We start from the raw sequence: 20,673 nt of genomic DNA on the forward strand, positions 1-20,673 counted from the left end.
GAAGTAATGAGGAATCCAGGCAAACAATATATGCAAGTCTAGATCATGCATTCTCAACTGGGACACTATCACCTCCAAGGGAGTAAAAATTTGTTCTTGGAAGCAAAAAAACCCACAAAAAAACCTTTCTTTAAAATAGACTTTATTTTTTTAGAGCAGTTTTAAGTTCATAGCAAAATTGAGAGGAAGGTATAGAGATTTCCCATATACCCTCTGGGGGAGAGGGTATATATTTTCAGAGTGTTCAAAGTTAATCTCCCTCACTATCAACATCCCTCACCAGAGTAGCACATTTGTTACAATTGATGAACCTACACTAACACATCATCACCCAAACTCCATAGTTCAAATTATAGTTCACCCTTGGTGTTGTATCTTCTATGGGTTTTGGCAAATACATATATAATGGCATAAATCCACCATTATAGTGTCATATAGAATAACTTCATTGTCTTAAAAATCCTCTATGCCCCACCAGTTCATTCTTACCTCCTCCCTAACTCCTGGCAACCACTGATCCTTTTGCTATCTCCAAAGTTTTGCCTTTCCCAGAATATCATATAGTTGGAATCATATAGTATGTAGCCTTTTCAGATTGACTTCTTTCACTAAGCAATATGCATTTAATATTCCTCCACATCTTTTTATGGCTTGACAGCTCAATTCTTTTTGGCACTGAATAAAGATTCCATTGTCTGTATATACCAGTTTATTTATCCATTCACCTACTGAAGGACATCTTAGTTGCTTCCAAGCTTTGGCATTTATGAATAAAGCTGCTATAAGCTTGTGTGTGCAGGTTTTTGGTGTGGACATAAATTTTCAACTCCTTTGGGTAAATACCAAGGAGTGTGATTGCCAGATCATACGGTAAGAGTAGGTTTAGTTTTTTAAGAAACCACCAAACTGTCTTCGAAAGTGGCTGTACCATTTTGCATTTCCCCCCAGCAATAAATGAGAGTTTCTGTTGCTCCATATCCTCACCAGCCCTTGGTGGAGTCAGTGTTCTGGATTTTGGCCATTCTGATGGGTGTGTATTGGTATCTCATTGTTTTTTTGCGGTACGCAGGCCTCTCACTGCTGTGACCTCTCCCGTTGCGGAGCACAGGCTCCGGACGCGCAGGCTCAGCGGCCATGGTTCACGGGCCCAGCCGCTCCGCAGCATGTGGGATCTTCCCGGACTGGGGCACGAACCCGTGTCCCCTGAATCGGCAGGCGGACTCTCAACCACTGTGCCACCAGGGAAGCCCAGTATCTCATTGTTTTAAGTTGCAATTCCCTAATGGCATATGATGCTCTTTTTTATGTATAAAGCACAGATATACATAAACAGATATACAGCATATCTGTAGTATTACAGTTTCAAGGGAGGGGACAACTAGGTTAAAATTCCCCTCCTTAAGGGGGAAATAGTCTAATAAAGAAATGGAAAAGCACTGTCTGGGTGGTCAGAGAGGCAGCGTGAGGAGGGCGACACAGGATAGAAGAGAAAGGTTGCTCATGCTGAAGATCTGGAACCTGGCCTCACACAGGGAATGTGAGCAATGAGATAAGCTAGGGGAATAAGACTGCTCTGAGACAGCAGAGAAGTTAATTTTTATAACCTGTTTGTATTAGGGTTCTCCAGAGAAACAGAACCAGTAGTACATATTGGAGAAAGAGAAGGAGGGAGGTGGGGGGAGAGAGAGAGGTTATTTAACGTCTCTGCACCTCAGTTTCTTTAGCTGTAAAATGGAAATAATAATAGCATCTACCTCAGAGGATTGTTGTGAAGAGTAAATAAATTAATATAAAGCACTTGGAACAGTGCCTGGTACATAGTATGTGCCCAATAAATGTTCATAAAACATATGAAGCCAGTGTGAATCAACAGTGGAATGTGGAAACCAAATGCTAACTGAGCACACACAATAAATTTTAACACTTGATATCAATTTTTTAAATGCTCACTATTTTCTTCATTCTCACTCAGGCTGTTCTGTGCCTGTCCCTGAGGCTGACATTAGAAAAGAAAATCCCTGCAATGTGGCCACTAGGGGTCCCACCCTGGTCTGCCCTGCAGAACTAACCCAGAGGAATTTAGCATTTATAGGGAGCTCCAAAAAGTCCCCGAAAGCCATTCCTTTACATTATCTTTAGGAAAACAGAGATGGATGGACAGTCCACCCAGGAAGGCCAGTGAAATGCCAACATAAGCTCTTCCCTACCCAAGTTCTGGGCTCTCTGCAGCCCTCAAAACTCTCAAGCAAAGAACAGATTTTAAACCTTTGGCTTCTAACCAATCACACCAGAAGGTGGAAGAATAATGGCTTACCAAAAAAAAAAAAAATCATTTCAGAGAGAAAAGTCATATCTAGGAAAGCGAAACTGAAATCAATTCTGCAGGCTTCCTCCTCCCCCACCTTCCAGTTTCGGCACACCCATTACTGAGAAACACTGTCCTTTCTGAGCCGATTAGAGTTCAGATTGAAGTGGAAGCAGAGGAGAAACTGTCATAAAAACTGGAGTGAAAAAAGTATTTTTATCTAACACAGTAGGAAGAAGAACACAGACGTTTGTTTCCTGCACCGAAATACATGGTTTTTCCCTCATTTTAGAAGAACTTGGCAAGAAAAATCTGGGTAAGTACAATATCTGTTATTTATAGTATTATTACTCTCTATAGCAGCATTTTATTGACTAGGAAGGAATCTACTTCTTAATTAGAAAATTGAAATATACTCCAAAAATAATATTTTAAACCTAAAAATATTTTAAGCCTAGACTGTTCATTGCTGTGACAGTCTGCTTTATATTAGTTGAGGAAGGAGTCATAACATTCCATAAAAGATGCATGCAGTGGAAAACTAGAGGCACTTTTATTGATGAAATCCCCCAAGGCGTTAGGAGCATCTTCAGAAAGAACATATAATGAAAATTTAAAGATGTACTTTACATTAATCAAAGATCCCTTCCACCATCTACTCTAAGGAGTTGCCAGAAAATAAAATTCCCTGATAACTTCTCAGATATTAGTGTCAAATTATATGTATAATAGACAGACAGACAGACAGACAGAGACAGAGACAGTGACAGAGATGAAGACAGACTACTACAGGAAGTACTTGAAATTATGACAGCTTTCTTATTTCTTCCTAAAAATCCTGGGTTTACGTCTGATTTCCCCCAAAGTAAGGAACAAGGTAATACAAAGAGTTGGGGGAAATACAGTTTAAATTAAAGGCCTGCTCCTCAACTTCCTTTAGTAAAGCTAAAAAGCCCTACAGTTAACCCTACAGTTCATAAATATATGTAGGTTTGACCAATCATGTAACAAATTATGTTTCCATTTTTTATGGGGTTGCTAAGAAGCTCAGAATGAAATTTTCAGGCCAATTCTAGTCAAGTATATAGAATTGAAAAGTTATTTTAGGCACTGACTTTACTCCATGGCTTCACCTTCTTTCCTCTTCTACCCATATTTAGCCTTCTCCCTGATTATTTTTCTGACTTTTTAATTTCTTTCTTCCAGTTTATTAAGATATAACTGACATATCTTATATGTCATATAAGTTTAAGGTATACAGCGTAATGATTTGACTTACATGCATCATGAAATGATGAGCACAATGAGTTTAGTGACATCCATCATCTCATGTAGATACAAAATAAAAGAAAAAGAAAACAATATTTTTTCCTTGTGATGAAAACTCTCAGGATTTACTCTCTAAACATCTTTCATACATAACATACAACAATGTTAATTATATTAATCATGTTGTACATCACATCCCTAGTACTTATTTATCTCATAACTGGAAGTTTGTACCTTTTGACCACCTTCAAGCCACTTTACCCATCTCTGGTAACCAGAAATCTTATCTCTTTTTCTATTAGTTTGTTTTTGAAGTATAATTAGTTCCTGGTACACAACATAGTGATTCAATATTTCTATACATTACGAAATGATCACCACTGTAAATCTAGTCAGCAAAGATATTACTATTGATATTATTATTGACTATATTCCCTGCACTATGCGTTTCATGCCCAACACATTTATTTTGTAACTGGAAGTTTGTACCTCTTAATCTTCCTAACCTATTTCACTCATCCTACCACCCGTCTCCCATATGGCAACACCAATTTGTTCTCTGTATATATGACTCTGTTTCTGTTTTCTTAGTTTTCTGGATCTATTGGGATGATCATATGATTTTTATCCTTCATTCTTTTAATGTGGTATATCACATTTATTGATTTGCATATATCAAACAATCCTTGCATCCCAGAGATAAATCACATTTAATTATGGTATAAGATCTTTATAATCCTTATAATGTTCTGTTGAACTTGGTTTGCTAGTATTTTGTTGAGGATTCTTGCACTTATGTTCATCAGTGATATTGGTCTGTAACTTCCTTTTTGTTGTACTGTCCTTATCTGGCCTTGGTATCAAGGTTATGCTGGCCTCATAAAATGTGCTTATAAGTGTTCCCTTCTCTTCTATTTTTTGGAAGAGTTTGAGAAGTATTCACATTAATTCTTCTTTAAATATTTGGCAGAATTCACTGGTGAAGTCATGAAGTCCGAGGCTTTTCCATCTTGGGAGGTTTCAGTTACTGATTCAGCCTCCTTACTCATTATTGGTCTGTTCAGATTCTTTATTCATGATTCAGTCTTGGTAGTTTGTATATTTCTAGGAATTTATTTATTTCTTCTAGACTGTCCAGTTTGGGGGCATATAAATATTCATAGTACTATCTTATGATCCTTTGCATTTCTGTGGTATCAGTTGTAACATCTCTCTTTCATTTATAATTTTATTTATTTGAGTCTCTGCTCTTTGTTTCTTAATCTAGCTAAAGGTTCATTAATTTTGTTTACTTTACAAAAAACAGCTCTTAGTGGTAAGAGAAGATGGATGCCTTGGTCATTAATTTGGCTGGTCTCCTTTTCTTTCTGCAGTGTTATTTCCTTCATGCCCAGCTGCTCTGAGATACAACTATTTTTAAGAAACTTGGTATCAATGGGAAGGTCTTCTCTTGAAGAAGGTGGAGTAGAAGGACCCTAAGCTCATCTCGTCTCAAGAGGACACCCAAATCACAACAATCCGCAGAACAACCATCATTGAAAAAGATCGAAACCCACCAGAAAAGATCCTCTATGACTAAAGACATAAAGAACCACAGTGAGACTGGTAGGAGGGGAGGACTAGTGATATAATCAAACCCCATCCCCCCCAGGTAGGAGACCCACAGACTGGAGAATAATTATATTACAGAGGTTCTCCCACAGGAGTGAGAATTCTGAGCCCCATGTCAGGTCCCGCAGCCTGGGGGGTCCGGCACCAGGAAGAGGTGACATTTTCTATTGTTTTCTAGTTTCTATTTAATTTATTTCTGCTCTGATTTTATTATTTCATTCCTTCTGTGAACTTTAGGTTGAGTTTGTTCTTGAGGTGTAACATTAGGTTGCTTATTTGAGATCTTTCTTTTTTCTTAAAGTAGACATTTATCACTATTAACTTCTGTCTTAGAACTGTTCTGCATTTCTTAAATTATGGTATGTTGTGTTTCCATTTTTAAAAGTCTCAAGATACTTTTTGATACCTCTTTTCATTTTTTCTTTGACCTGTTGGTTTGTCAGAAGTGTGTCATTTAACTTCCACATATTTATGAATTTTCCAATTTTCCTTCTATTATTGATTTCTCATTTTATATCATTGTGGTCAGAAAAGACATTTGATATGATTTCAACCTTCTTAAATTTGTTAAGAGTTCTTTTGTGGGCTAATATATGATCTATCCTGGACAATGTTCCATGTGCACTTTGAAAGAATGTGTACTCTGTTGCTATTGGATGGACTGTACTGAATGTGTCTGCTAGGTCTATTTGATCTATGGTGTTGTTTAGGTCTGCTGTTTCCTTATTGAATTTCTGTCTGAATGACCTATCCATTGTTAAAACTGGGATATTGAAGTCACCTACTCTTATTGTATATGTCTGTTTCTCCCATTAGTTCTGCTAATATCTGCTATATTTTTAGGTACACTGAAGTATCTAAGTTTGGGTGCATTATATATTTACAATTGTATATCATCTTGATGAATTGACCCCTTTATCATTATGTAGTAACCTTCTTTGTCACTTTTGACAATTTTTGACTTGAAGTCTATCTTGTCTAATTATAATCACTCCTGCTGTCTTTTGGTTACCATTTGCATGGAATATGTTTTTCCATCCCTTCACTTTCAGTGCATGTGTGTCCTTAAATCTAAAATGAGTCTCTTGTAGGCAGCATATTACTGTTGGATCTGATTTTTTTAATCCATTCAGCCACATTGTATCTTTTGATTGGATAATTTAATCCTTTTACATTTAAAGTAATTATTGATAGGTAAGGATTTAATATTGCCATATTGTTCATTATTTTCTGGCTGCTTTATAATTCCTTCATTTTCCTTTCTTCCTTTCTTGCTGTCTTCCTTTGTGATTTGATGACCTTTTGTAGTGATATGCCTTGATTCCTTTCTCTTTATTGTTTGTATATCTGCTACAGGTTTTTTATTTGTGGTTACCATGAAGTTTACATTATTCATCTTATAGATATAACAGTCTGTTTTACATTTATAACAACTTAAATTCAACCACGTACAAAACCTCCACACTTTAACTTAACTTCTTTCACATTTTATGTTATTAATGTCACAGTTTACATCTTTTATATATGTTGTATCCATTAACACATTATTTTATTTTACCTATAGTTATTTTTAATACTTTTGTCTTTTACTTTTTTTAAAAAAGATTTTTTTTAATGTGGACCATGTTTAAAGTCTTTATTGAATTTGTTACAATATTGCTTCCGTTTTATGTTTTGGTTTTTTGGCCACAAGGCATGTGGAATCTTAGCTCCCCAACCAGAGATTGAACCCACACCCTCTGCATTGGAAGGTGAAGTCTTTAACCACTGGACCACCAGGGAAGTCCCTATCTTTTACTCTTATACCAGAGTTAAGAGTGATTTATCTACCACCATTGCAGTATTAGAGTGTTCTGAGTTTGACTATATTCTCACCTTCACTATGTTTCATACTTTCATATTCTTTTCATGCTGTCAGCATACTTTTGTTACAACTCAAAGACACCCCTTTAGCATTTCTTGTAAGACAGGTCTAGTGGTGAAGAACTCTACAACTTTTTTGTTTGTTTGTTTGTTTGTTTTGGTCTTGGAAAGTCCTTATCTCTCCTTCATTTCTGAAGGACAACTTGTAAGGTTCTTAAGTATTCACGGTTGACAGTTTCAGCACTTTGAATATATCATCCCACTCTCTACTGGCCTATAAGGTTTCTGCTGAGGAATCTGTTGATAGTCTTATGGAGGTTCCTTTGTATGTGGGAATTTTTTTCTCTTGCTGCATTTAAAATTCTTTGTCTTTGATTTTAGGTAGTTTTATTATTATGTGTCTTAGAGAAGATCTTTTTGTGTCGAAACTTTTGGGGCACCTATGAGCTTCAGGAACTTGGATGTCCAAATCTCTCCCCACATTTGGGAAATTGACAGCCATGATATCTATAAATAAGCCTTCTGCCCTTTTCTTCCTCTATTCTCCTTGAACTCCAACAATAGTAGATTTTACTGTCAATGGTATCCCATAATTCACATAGGCTTTCTTCACTCTTTTTCATTCTTTTTTCTTTCTTTGCTCCTCTGAATGGAGAATTTCAAATGTACTGTCATCAAGTTCACTGATTCTTTTGCTTGGATGAGTCTGCTTTTGAAGCTTTCTGTTGAATTCATCAATTCATTCACTGTGTTCTGCAATGCTAGGATTTCTGTTTGTTCATTTATATGTTTTTAATGGTTTCTGTTTCTTTGCTGAACCTCTCATTTTGTTCATGCATTGTTTTACTAATTTTGTTTAATTGTATATCTGTGTTTTCTTGTAGTTCACAGACTTTCTTTATGAAGATTATTCTGAATAATTTGTCAGGTAGTTCATAGATCTTCATTTCTTTAGGGTCATTTATTGGAGCTTTATTAGTTTCCTTTGATGGTGTCATGTTTCATTGATTATTGGTAATTCTTCTGGCCTTGCATGTTTCATTGATTATTCATAATTCTTCTGGCCTTGCATTATTGTCTGCACATTTGAAGAAGTAGGCACCTCTTTCAGTCTTTACAGACTGGGCTTAGGCCAGAAAAGCCCTTCACCAGTCAGCTTGTCCAGAGATTGTGGGTGAATTGTCTGGTAGATTCTGAGGATGAGCTTGATCCTCAGGTGGGAAGGTCTGCTGCCTGGGTCAGTGTCTGGGCTGGACTAGTGCTTGGGTCTACAGAGGTAGGCTGGCATTTGGGTCCATGGGGTGGACCTGGCCCCTGAAGTGCTGGTGGTGGGCCTGGATTCTGATGCCCACAGGAGTTGGCCTATAGCCTTGGGGTACAGGTGCTGTCCTGAAGGTTGGGTCCATGAGGTGTAGCCTGACAGTGGGGCTGGCCATGTGCCTGGGTCCTCGGGAGCCAACCTGGAGGCTGGGGCAAGCCAGGAACCTGAGTCTATAGGAACCAATCTGGAGTCTGTGTCCTTGGAACCCAACCCAGCACCAGGCAGGCAAAGAGCCTGGGTCTATGGGAGCTGGCCTTGCACTGGAGTGAGGCAGGAGCCTGGATCTGCAGGAGACTGCTTTGAGCCTGAGGCTTCAGGGACTGGCTTGGCACTGGGGCGAGGCAGGAGTCTTGGTCCATGGGAGCTCACCTGAAGGCTGGGTTTGCAGAGGCTTTGCTAGTAGGGTAATACGAGCTTCATAAAATGAATTGGGAAGTATTCCGTCTTTTACTGTGTTCTAGAAGAGATTATATAAAATCAGCATTAATTCTTTAAATGTTTGGTAGAATTCTTCAGTGAATCTGTCTGGGCCTGGAAATTTTTCCTTGTAGGGAGATCTTTAAAATTAAAAATCCAGTTTTCTTTAAAGTATGGGACTATTCAGATCATCTGTTTCATACTGAATGGACTGTGGAAGTTTGTTTTTTGAGGAATTGTTCTATTTCATTTGAGTTGTTAAATTTGTGTGTGTGAAGTTATTCATACTACTCCCTTGTTCCCTTTTGATGTCTATGCAGTTCAAAATTATATCCACTGTTTCACTTCTAATATTGGTAAGTTGTGTCTTCTCTTTTTTATTCTTTGCCAGTTTTGCTAGAGTTTTGTCAATTTTACTGATCTTTCAAGGAAGCAGATTTTGTTTCATTGATTTTCTCCATTGTTTTCTGTTTTCAGTTTAATTGATTTCTGCTCTTATCTTTATTATTTCTTTCCTTCTGCTTGCTTTGGGTTATTTTACTTTTCTTTTTCAAGGTTTTCTAAGTTTTTGAAGTAAGATCTTAGATTATTAATTTGAGACGTTTCTTCTCTAACGTATGCATTTATTGCAACAATTTTTTCAATGCTGCTTTAACCACGTACCACAAATTTTGGTATGTTGTATTTTCATTTTCATTCACTGCAATGTATTTTTTTAATTTCACTTGAGACTTTTCTTTGGCCCATGAATTATTTAGGAGTGTAGTTTTAGTGTTTAGTGAGTTTCCTCTTATCTTTCTGTTATCAGTTCCTAATAAGATTCCATTGTGGTTGGCAAACATATTCTGTATGATTTCAATTATTTTAAATTTGTTGAAGCTTGTTTTATCATTTAGGTTATGGTCTATTTTGGGCACTTAAAAAGAAAGATTTTCTGCTGTTGTTGAATGGAGTGTTCTATAAATGTGGTTTGGTACCTGTTGGTTGATGGTGTTGAGTTCTTCTGTAACCTCACTAACATTCTGTCTAATTTTTCTTTCAATTATAGAGAGAAAGGTGTCAAAATATCCAGCTATAAATGTGGATTTGTCTAAAACTGAAAAGTTCTGTATTTGTTTCAAACATTTTGAAACTTTCTTGTTTGGCACATACACTTTTAGGATTGTTATGTCATCTTGTTGAATTGAACATTTTATCATTATGTAATATGCCTTTGTCTCTGGTAATTTTCTTTTCTCTGAAGTCTACTTTATCTGACATTAACATAACCATTCCTGTCTTTATTGATTAATATTTGTATTATATGTATTTATCCATACTTTTCTTTTCAACCTATTTATATAATTTTATTTCAAGTGAGCATCTTACAGGCAGGATATAGTTGGGTCATGTTCTTAATCCACTTTATCAATTCTGTCTTTTAACGTCTGTATTTAGGCCATTTATATTTAATGTAATTAATTATTTATATGTTAGGACTTATGTTTTTCAATTTTCTTTCTTATTTTCCTGATGTCCTGAGGGTTACTTGAAAGTTTTTTTACAATTCCACTTTTATCTAGTGGAATTGAGTATATCACTTTTGAGTATATCACTTTGAGTGTATCACTTCATATGGCTTTTTTATTGATTGCTCTAGATGTTTCATTATACATACATAACTTATGACAGTCCAATAGTGGTTTTTTTACCAGTTTGAGTGAAGCATAGAAATCCTACTTCCCTTCATATCCCTTTACCCTATCCACATATAATGGTCTTAAATATTTTCACTACATACATTTAGAACCATATCAGCCAGTGCTTCAAAAATCAAACGTAATTTTGAAAACCAAAGAGGAGAAGTCTATTATATTTACCAATATTTTTGCTTACTGTGTTCTTTTTTCTTCCTAATGTACCAGGGTTCCTTCTTTTATTATTTTCTTTCTGTTTAGAAAACTTCCTTTAACCATTCTCTTAAGGTAGGTTGTGTAGGTTGCATCATTTTACATTCCCACCAGTAGTGCACAAGGGTTCCTCCAATTTCTCCACATCATCTTCGCTAATGCTTGTTATTTTCTGGGGTTTCTTAATATAGTAGTCATCACAGTAGATGTGAAATGATATATCACTGTGTTTTAGGTTTGTATTTCTCTAATGATTAGTGATATTGAACATCTTTTTATATGTTTGTTGGTCATTCGTATATCATCTTTGGAGAAATGTCTAAATCCTTTGCTCACTTTTAATCAGGTTATTTGTCTTGTCATTGAGTTGCAGGAGTTTTCTAAAATATATTTTAGATATTAACCCCTTATCATATCTATGATTTGAAAATATTGCAAATATTTTCTCCCATTCCATAAGTTGCCTTTTCATTCTGTTCATTGTGTCCTTCAATGCATAGTGTCTAAGTTTGATATAGTCCCACACAAGGGGCTTACTTTAAAAAGTAGTACATTTAAAGCAATTTCCCACCTCCACTCTTTTCTCTCTCCCCAGCTTATTTTAAATTTCAGCTTCTTAATCTCTATAGGCCAAATAACTGAAAGAAATTTCACCTAGTTCACTTTTTTTAGAAAGCATTAAATCTCCATGGTTTCTGATTGTCATAGTATTGTAATAGAGTAAAATTTCCATCAGTTGTGCATATCTTTGCCTATTTTTGTTTTAATGTAGCTGTAAGGTATATCTTTTATTCACTTAATATGAATGCAGGAGTTACTAACCAAAAAATAATAGCTTTAACATTGGACAATTGCTCTGGCAGCTTTATGTCTGGACGGGAAGGTAAATCCTAACCTTGATCTTTTATGTACCACTGGTAGGTAATATTCCTGTGTATTATTTCATGGAAGTGTGCCTATATAGTCTATTTTCCACTATTCTCCAGGCTTATCTTCTCTGTTGATTTGATTTCTCCCATGGTGATTTTATAGGAATGGCTCACATTATTTGAGCCATTTTTGGATTGTACTTAAAACTGACTATTATTATCTGGATTCTATTGTGTTTTTTTCTAACCATTGCTATATTTCTGCAACCCAGATTGCCAATAATTTTTCCAAATAGTAGTCTTTCAATCTGAATACCAAATAGTAATGCCATTTGTTACTGCCCAGGAATTAGCTATTACCAAATATTATGTGAAAATTTACATGGATATAATAGTAGCCCCCAAGTTCACTACCCAGCAAGCTATCCCAGAAGTCATGGAACAGAATGGCTCACAGATCAATTTAAGGTATTTGAGGCACATCTTTATTAAATCAATTAAAATACACAACAAAAAGCAGGGGGAAAGAGATGGGTAACACACTTTGGATAAGGTACAAGAGGGGTGGAAGGATCTCATTACCTGAGTTATACAAGTTCATATATCCTCTCTCTCCCTCTCTGCAGTATCAGCATTCTCCACTGATTTTGTGATTTTGAGAACCAGAGTTGAGGTCTGTCCAAGAGGAATCAACAGATACAAGGCACCTGTGTCAGTGGCATACACTTGCTCCAATCAGAGAGATGCAGAGGGGCATATGTGCCTGACCACAGCTCTAACTCATCAGTTAGCCTGATAAGCTACTCTGGATTTTATTTATGTCTTTTAATTAGAGTATGCAAAGGATCAGAATGGGTGTCAACAGTAGGTGGCCCAATTAAGATGTCAAAAATATAAAGTGCTTCAAGTGTGCCGCATGAATATTTAATATCTATTTGGCCCTTCTTTCTCTTCCTAACTATGTTTAACGCTCATATGCTCTATTTACTTTATCTATGTCTATCATAACATGTTTCACAAACTACTTGCTTCTATACCTTGTTTCATGTATCCTCCTCATATCATAATCCTTCTCTCTTTAGTTTCATATAGCCTCCTTTGGTTTTCTTATTTTCTATAGCAGAATTGAATATTTATAAACAATAGGGCTAACACACATTATAGAAAACAACCATTAAGAAGGATGAAACATCTCTCTCTATATATATATTGACTGGAAGCATCCCCAAGATACAGTTAGTGAATAAAGCAAGCAAAGAGAATTGAGTATTGTATGTTGCCATTTGAATGGAAAAAAGTGTTTATGCTTTTGTATTTGGTAGTATTTCTCTGAAAGGATATAGAAGAAACTGATAATGGTAATTTCCTCTCAGGAGGGTAATTAGATGGAATGTATATCCTTTTGAGCTTTTTCAGTTTTATAAGACATGTACATATTGTCTATTGAAAAATTAACTATTTTTAAAATTTACTTATAAAAATACTAAATAATTTTTCTTTTTCTATACATAGGTATCAGAATGGCAGCACAACTTAACTTACCAGATAATACAGATGAATGGACAAAAGAGGATGTAAATCGGTGGTTAGAAAGTCAAAAAATTGACCAAAAACACAGGGAAATTTTGACTGCACAAGACGTGAATGGCGCAAACTTGAAGTACTTAACTAAAGAAGACCTTGTTGCTATGGGCATAACATTTGGACCAGCTATCCAAATAGAACATCTCTTCAAAGAGTTGCTGGAAACATCCTCTGGAGATCCTTTTCAGACAAGTAAGAGGGGGAAAGGCAGTAAAAATGTTCCTAAAAAACAGGAGAAAAATGGAGAAACTTCAAAGCAAAAACAAAAGGAGAAAGAGAAATCAGACATGGTTAATGACTGTACAATGAGTACAGTTACTAAAGGTTCTAAGTCACTGAAACATGAGTTCATGAACGATGAAATAGATGACACAGAGGAAGAGCAGCCATCCATAGAACCAACATGTGTATCATACCCTTTTGATGAATTCAGTGATCCATATCGTTACAAATTAAATTTTAATCTACAGCCTGAAACAGGACCACTCAATCTCATTGATCCAATACATGAATTCAAATGCTTCACGAATACAGGAACAGCCACAGAAGAGGATGTTAAGATGAAATTTAGCAATGAGGTTTTCCGGTTTGCTTCAGCTTGTATGAATTCACGTACCAATGGCACTATTCATTTTGGAGTCAAGGACAAACCCCATGGAAAAATTGTTGGCGTGGAAGTCACCACTGTCACCAAGGAAGCCCTCATTGACCACTTCAATCTGATGATCCACAAATATTTTGAAGACCATCAGGTCCAAAAAGCAAAGAATTGCATTCGAGAGCCAAGATTTGTAGAAGTTTTAATGCCAAATAGTACTCCATCTGACAGATTTGTTATTGAAGTGGATGTTGTTCCAAAATATTCTGAATGTGAACATGATTATTTCCAGATTAAAATGCAAAATTGCAGCAAGAAGACATGGACACAAAGTCCAAAATTCTCAGTCTTTGTGCGCGATGGGGCCAGGACTAAGGACATCATGAAAAATAATGCATATTTCACATCATTTAAATTAGATTTAAAAAGACTGGCAGAATGTAGGAAAGAAGCAGAAGAAAAATGCAGAGTAAAAACAAATAAAAAAGAGAGTGAGGGACCAAAGCTTGTTAAACTGTTGACAGGAAATCAGGATTTGTTAGATAATTCCTACTATGAATGGTACATTCTTGTAATAAATAAATGCCATCCAACTCAAATAAAACACTTAGATTTCCTAAAGGAAATTAAATGGTTTGCTGTGTTGGAGTTTGATCCTGAATCTGTGAGCAAGGGTGTGGTCAAAGCTTACAAAGAAACCCGAGTAGCAAACCTTCACTTCCCAAGTTTATATGTGGAAGGGAAAACTACAAATGAGAAGATTACTAGTCTGAATCTTTATCAACAACTCAGCTGGATTTTCTGCAATGGCAGGTTAGACCTTGACAGTGAAAAATATAAACCCTTAGATCCAAGTTCCTGGCAAAGAGAAAAAGCGTCTGAAGTCAGGAAACTGATTTCATTTCTTACACATGAAGACATAATGCCAAGGGGGAAGTTTTTGGTGGTATTTCTATTACTCTCCTCTGTGGATGACCCAAGAGACCCCCTCATTGAGACCTTCTGTGCTTTCTACCAAGATCTCAAAGGAATGGAAAATATATTGTGTATTTGCACACATTCACGCATATGTCAGGGATGGAAAGATCTACTTGAAGCAAGATTAACGAAACAGCAAGATGAATTATCAAGCCAATGTGTTTCTGCTTTAAGTCTTGAAGAGATAAATGGAACTATTCTTAAGCTAAAATCTGTGACTCAATCTTCAAAGAGATTTTTACCATCTATTGGTTCATCTACTGTCCTTCTGAAAAAAGAAGAAGATATCATGACTGCCCTGGAAATTCTCTGTGAAAATGAATGTGAAGGTACACTCTTAGAGAAGGACAAAAAAAAATTACTTGAATTCAAAGCCTCAAAAGAGGAAGACTTCTATCGAGGTGGCAAAGTATCATGGTGGAACTTCTACTTTTCTTCTCAAAACTATTCTTCCCCTTTTGTCAAAAGGGATAAATATGAAATACTTGAAGAAATTATTCAAAACTGGGTAAATTCTTCAAAGCCAATATGTGTCAAAATTATTCATCTGTTTCATCATCCAGGCTGTGGTGGGACTACCTTGGCCATGCATATTCTCTGGGAACTAAGGAAGAAATTCAGATGTGCTGTGCTGAAAAACAAGACAGTGGATTTTTCTGAAATTGGAGAACAAGTGACTAATTTAATAACCTATGGGACAACAAATAATCAGGAATACTTACCTGTACTACTGCTTGTTGATGATTTTGAAGAACAAGATAATGTCTATCTTCTGCAGGCCTCTATTCAGACAGCTGTAGCTAATAGGTATATTCGATATGAGAGGCCTCTAGTGATCATCCTAAATTGCAGGAGATCACAGAATCCTGAAAAAAGTGCAAAGATCTCAGACAGTATTGCCCTAATACAAAATCTATCTTCCAAAGAACAGAGAGCTTTCGAGCTTAAACTGAAAGAAATTGAAGAGCAACATAAAAACTTTAAAGATTTTTATTCCTTCATGATTATGAAAACCAACTTTAATAAAACGTACATAGAAAATGTGGTCAGGAATATTCTGAAAGGACAAAATACTTCCACCAAGGAAGCAAAGCTCTTTTCTTTTCTGGCTCTTCTTAATTCATATGTGCCTGATACCACCATTTCACTATCACAGTGTGAAAAGTTCTTAGGAATCACAAACAAGAAAGCTTTCTGGGGAACAGAAAAGCTTGAAGACAAGATGGGCACCTACTCTACAATTCTAATAAAAACAGAGGTGGTAGAATGTGGGAACTACTGTGGAGTACGCATTATTCACCCTTTGATTGCCATTCGCTCATTGGAAGAATTGAAGATAAGCTATGACTTAGATAAAAGTCAAATTATGCTGGATATGCTAACAGAAAATGTGTTCTATGATACTGGTATAGGAAAAAGCAAATTTTTAGAAGATATGCATACACTGCTGCTCACAAGACAGCGCAACGAACATGAAGGTGAAACAGGAACTTGGTTTTCCCCATTCATTGAAGCATTACATAGAGATGAAGGGAATGTGGCAGTTAAAAATGTATTACTTGAAGGTATTCGTCGGTTCAACCCAAATGCATTCATTTGCCAAGCCTTGTCAAGACATTTCTACATTAAAGAGAAGGACTTTAACAGTGCTCTATGTTGGGCAAATAAAGCAAAAGAGATAGAATCTGCCAATTCTTATATTTCAGACACACTGGGTCAAGTGTACAAAAGTAAAATTAGATGGTGGTTAGAGGATAATGGAAGAAACAGGAACATTTCAGTTGATGATCTATCTGATCTTTTGGATTCAGCAGTGCATGCCTCAAATGCATTCAAAGAATCTCAACAGCAAAGTGAGGATAGAGAGTATGAAGCAAAGGAAAGATTTTATCAGAAGTCGAAAAGGCGGTATGATACTTACAATATAGCTGGGTATCAAGGGGAGATAGAAGTTGGGCTCTACACAATCCAGATTCTCCAGCTCATTCCTTTTTTTGACAATAAAAGTGAACTATGTAAAAGAGATATGATCAATTTTATATCAGGAAATAATGATATTCCTGGAGATCCGAGCAATGAATTTAAAGTAGTCCTCAAGAACTTTATTCCTTATCTAACCAATTTGAAATTTTCTTTGAAAAAGTCCTTTGATTTTTTTGATGATTACTTTGTCCTTCTAAAACCCAGGAACAATATTAAGCAAAATGAAGAGGCCAAAACTCGGAAAAGGGTGGCTGGATGTTTTAAGAAGTATGCAGATATATTCGGTCCCTCAGAGGAATCACAGAACAAAGATCTTGGACCAAAGCTTAGTTTGCCACTTCAAGTAGAGCTGTATCGGAGAAAGCTAGAAGTTCTAAAAGCAGACAAGTTTTCTGGGCTCTTGGAATATCTTATCAAAACTCAAGAATATGCTATACACACCATGGAAGATATAATTAACAAATATACTTTTCTCTTTGAGCAGTGCACTGTCAGAATCCTGCCAAGGGAAAAGCAAAATTTCATCTTGGCCAACATCATTCTCTACTGTATTAAACCTACCTCCAAATTAGTGAAGCCAATTAAAAAACTGAAAGATCAGCTTCAAGAAGTCTTGCAACAAGTAGGAATGAATTATCGATTTTCAGAACCTTATTTCCTAGCCTGCCTGTTATTCTGGCCAGGAAACCAACAACTAGATCAAGATTCTAAACAAATGGAAAAGTATGCTCGGTCACTGGAAAATTCTTTCAGGGGGCAATATAAGCATATGTATCGTACAAAGCAACCAATTGCATATTTCTTTCTTGGGAAAGGTAACAATATGAACAGACTTGTCCACAAAGGAAAAATCGACCAATGTTTTAGAAACACAGCTGATATTAATTCCTTGTGGCACAGTGGAGATGTATGGAAGGAGGAAAAAGTCCGAGAACTTTTGCTTCGATTAAAGGGAAGAGCTGAAAATAATTGTTTATACATAGAATATGGAATAAATGAAAAAGTCACAATACCCATCACACCTGCTTTTCTTGGTCAACTTAGAAGTGGTAGAAGCATAGAAAAAGTATCTTTTTACCTGGGGTTTTCCCTTGGAGGCCCACTTGCTTATGACATTGAGGTTATTTAAGAGTTTGATCTTCTCCCTCCAGGAATGTGGACGCAAAAGCACTTAATTTTTTTAGACCCAAGATCTATACTTTAAATTGGCAAATTTATAGATACAGCCTCTGACTTTTCAGCCCTGTACAGACAATATTTATATTTCCTCTTAAGCATGTTGTGAGTCTCAAATAGACTGTGTTGGAAAAGGAAGGAATGAGAGATGTGGAAACTATCAAATATCTACCTTGGCTTGGACAACACCATCAAGGGCAAAATAAGGAGCTATGGATGGAATTAGGAGCGGTGAATGTAATCATTCAGCCACACAGAATCCCACCACCTCCCTCAATTAACCAACCAAGGCATGGATTGAGGAAGACTGTCTACTTTCTTCTTAAATGTGAAATTTTTTCAGAATTGAAAAACAATAGTTACGGTACCAAGACATTACAATATCTGGGAAACCGTTTCACAAAAACAGATGAAAACTCTCAATATAAACATTTATTCCTACCAGGCAGACCAGAAAGGTACCATGTACTTGGCACTGAAGGGTCTTTCAAAGGAGAGGACCAACCAGTTCTCTGAAGGTCATACCCATAGAGGTCTGCAGATCTTACCAAAGTAAGTAGGCTGGAGAATTAGGCTTCCTTTTCATGCAGTAGCAGGCAGTTGAGCAAAAATGAATTTTGTTTCTACAGCTGACAAACTCATAGACCTCCAAACAAACAAAAATACACCAAAATTCCAAAGCTAATGAATAAAAAGGACTCTTGTGAAAAGACTAATGAGTCTCCAATCCAGGGGATCCCAGTGTTCTAGCATGTATACATATAGCCTATGCACAACCAGTGAGAGGTAATCAAAATGTAATTTTTCCTAATAAAATTATGGATATGGGAAATCATCCGTGGTTGCTAAAACTGATAAAAAGCTGATAAAGAACTATAACAGATGAATCAAACTGTCCTAAATCCTGATCAATATTAACATTGCTGAGAGAGAACCAGACATCATGGGCCTGGAAGTCCTGTAGGAGTGCATACAACACCTGTGAGACAGTCTCGCCAAATAATTGAAACTGAATCTGATCAAGCCTCTGGATCCTACTTCCAAGTTAAAGGAAATACAGACATTGGATATGCTTCAAAGTAATTCTGTGTATGGGGTATGGGGATGGTGAAAGGAGAGTAGGTGGGCAGTATAGTTGCAACAAGATTCGACAGGAGTTAATAATTGCTGCATTATGAGCACATGGGAGTTCATCAGACTCTTCTCTCTTCTTTGGACTGTGCTTTTGAAGTTTTCTGTTATAAAATACTTATAAAACAAAACAAACAAGAAATGCTGTTTTGTCTTTACAATCCCATTCAAATTTTTTCACTGGAGGAGGTTTTTCCTTTGCTCCTGCATGAAATTTCAGCTTCATAACTTACCAATTCACTCTTGGCATAAAAAAATCCTCTGCTCAAACACAGTCTCAATTTAGAAATGAGAATGTCCAGTTGCATTTTTTTCTCTGGGGCCACTTCCCACTCTGCTCCAGGTTTCGTTCTACTCTAAAGAGGATGGTCTCTGTTGGAGTCCTCTTACCTTCCCAGGTGATCCTTTTGAACTCAAATTAAACCAGCTTAGGCAGATGCTCTCTCCCCCATGATCTACCTGGGGTGCATGAGAAACACTCATGGATGTTTGTTCTCCCATTGGTAGGGAGTGCAGCTAACGTCCAGTCTTGGGAACAACGTGCCCCATAGAGTCAAGAGGATGCATCAAGCACTCCACGTGGTCCTCTTGTAGCCCCCCTCTCTAGGCTCAGGATGAGGTTCTCGTGGTGGTTGGGAGAACTTTCACCAAAAGAACCTCTTCATAAACCCTCTCTTCCTCAGTGCCAGCAGTGGGCAAACTACAGCTCGTAGACCAAATGCAGCCTGTCTTTTACTTTTAAATACAGTTTTATTGGGACACAGCCACACTCATTTTTGTAAGTATTGGCTTTGACTGCTTTTGCATTGCAACAGAGTTGAGTAGTTGCAACAGAGACCATACAGCCCACAAACCTAAAATATTTACCATCTGGCTCTTTACAGAAAAAGGTTGCCAACCCCTGCTCTATGCTATCAATGCTTTTATGTCTTTATTGTAGGTCAATTGTTTCTTGGACATTTACTTTGAAAGTACACATTTTGGTGTATCACCTAACTTTGGTATTTCTATCATTTTAGGGCCAAAGTTAAAATTTAACAACATTTTGTCTCACTGAATCTGTTTTTCACAGATAAATCTGATTATTCTTCAGGCAGGGGCTCTGTCTGTATGCTTTACTTGTCCACCCTCAGAAAGTCAGAGCCCCAGGCCAGCCCCATGCTACTGCCTCTCCCTGTTTTGGAATTGGGAGGTGGCCCTGCCAGTGTATCTCTCCCTTGCAAGAAACTGTAGATCATCTCTGGAGAGCAAATGGCTATGATGGGGTGGGGTGGGGTGGGGGCTTGTAATGATGTGCCAACACATCCGCTTTTTAGGCTGCTATTTACTGAGAAGGCTTTGATGGACCCTCCCTTGCAGCTGCAGTAACTCATGGGTCCTTATCGAGGTGGTGGTCTTGGGGTAGAATCCCTCTTTTATTTTACCACTTGATATAAAACATTTATTTTTGACTAGGCCTGTGGCTTCCATTAGCAATATGTTTCCTTCCCCTAATATGCAGATACTGGCTTTATTTGCTCAGTTTTGTGAGTGCTTTGGAAGTTAGATGATTGTATAACTCAAGAAGATCACGATCACTTTTTTATCTTGCTCAAAATAATAATGATGATAATCATCGTCATCATCATCATCCAAGCCCACTTTACCAAGGAACAGCAGAGTGATAAGTGTGTCAGTTT

At 36.8% G+C, this 20,673-nt stretch overlaps 1 protein-coding gene across 6 annotated transcripts in view; it reads left to right on the plus strand.

The window, feature by feature from the left end:
* The window catches only part of SAMD9 (sterile alpha motif domain containing 9), a 31,227-nt gene extending 12,091 nt beyond the window's left edge, over window positions 1–19,136 (plus strand). For 2 of the 6 annotated variants that reach the window (XM_073809711.1, XM_073809710.1), the window contains 2 exons: window positions 2,535–2,621; window positions 13,057–19,136. In XM_073809711.1, the coding sequence (XP_073665812.1) occupies window positions 2,535–2,621; window positions 13,057–17,816 (4,847 nt within the window). In that variant the 3' untranslated portion in view covers window positions 17,817–19,136. Of the gene's footprint in view, window positions 1–2,294; window positions 2,622–4,947; window positions 5,340–13,056 lie in introns of those variants that run through there. The other 4 variants (XM_073809713.1, XM_004329098.4, XM_073809714.1 and 1 more) reach the window with 4 other exon arrangements.
* The last annotated feature ends 1,537 nt before the right edge of the window (window positions 19,137–20,673 follow it).

Source organism: Tursiops truncatus, chromosome 9 (genome assembly GCF_011762595.2).
Source record: "Tursiops truncatus isolate mTurTru1 chromosome 9, mTurTru1.mat.Y, whole genome shotgun sequence".
In the NCBI taxonomy this organism is placed as follows: domain Eukaryota; kingdom Metazoa; phylum Chordata; class Mammalia; order Artiodactyla; family Delphinidae; genus Tursiops; species Tursiops truncatus.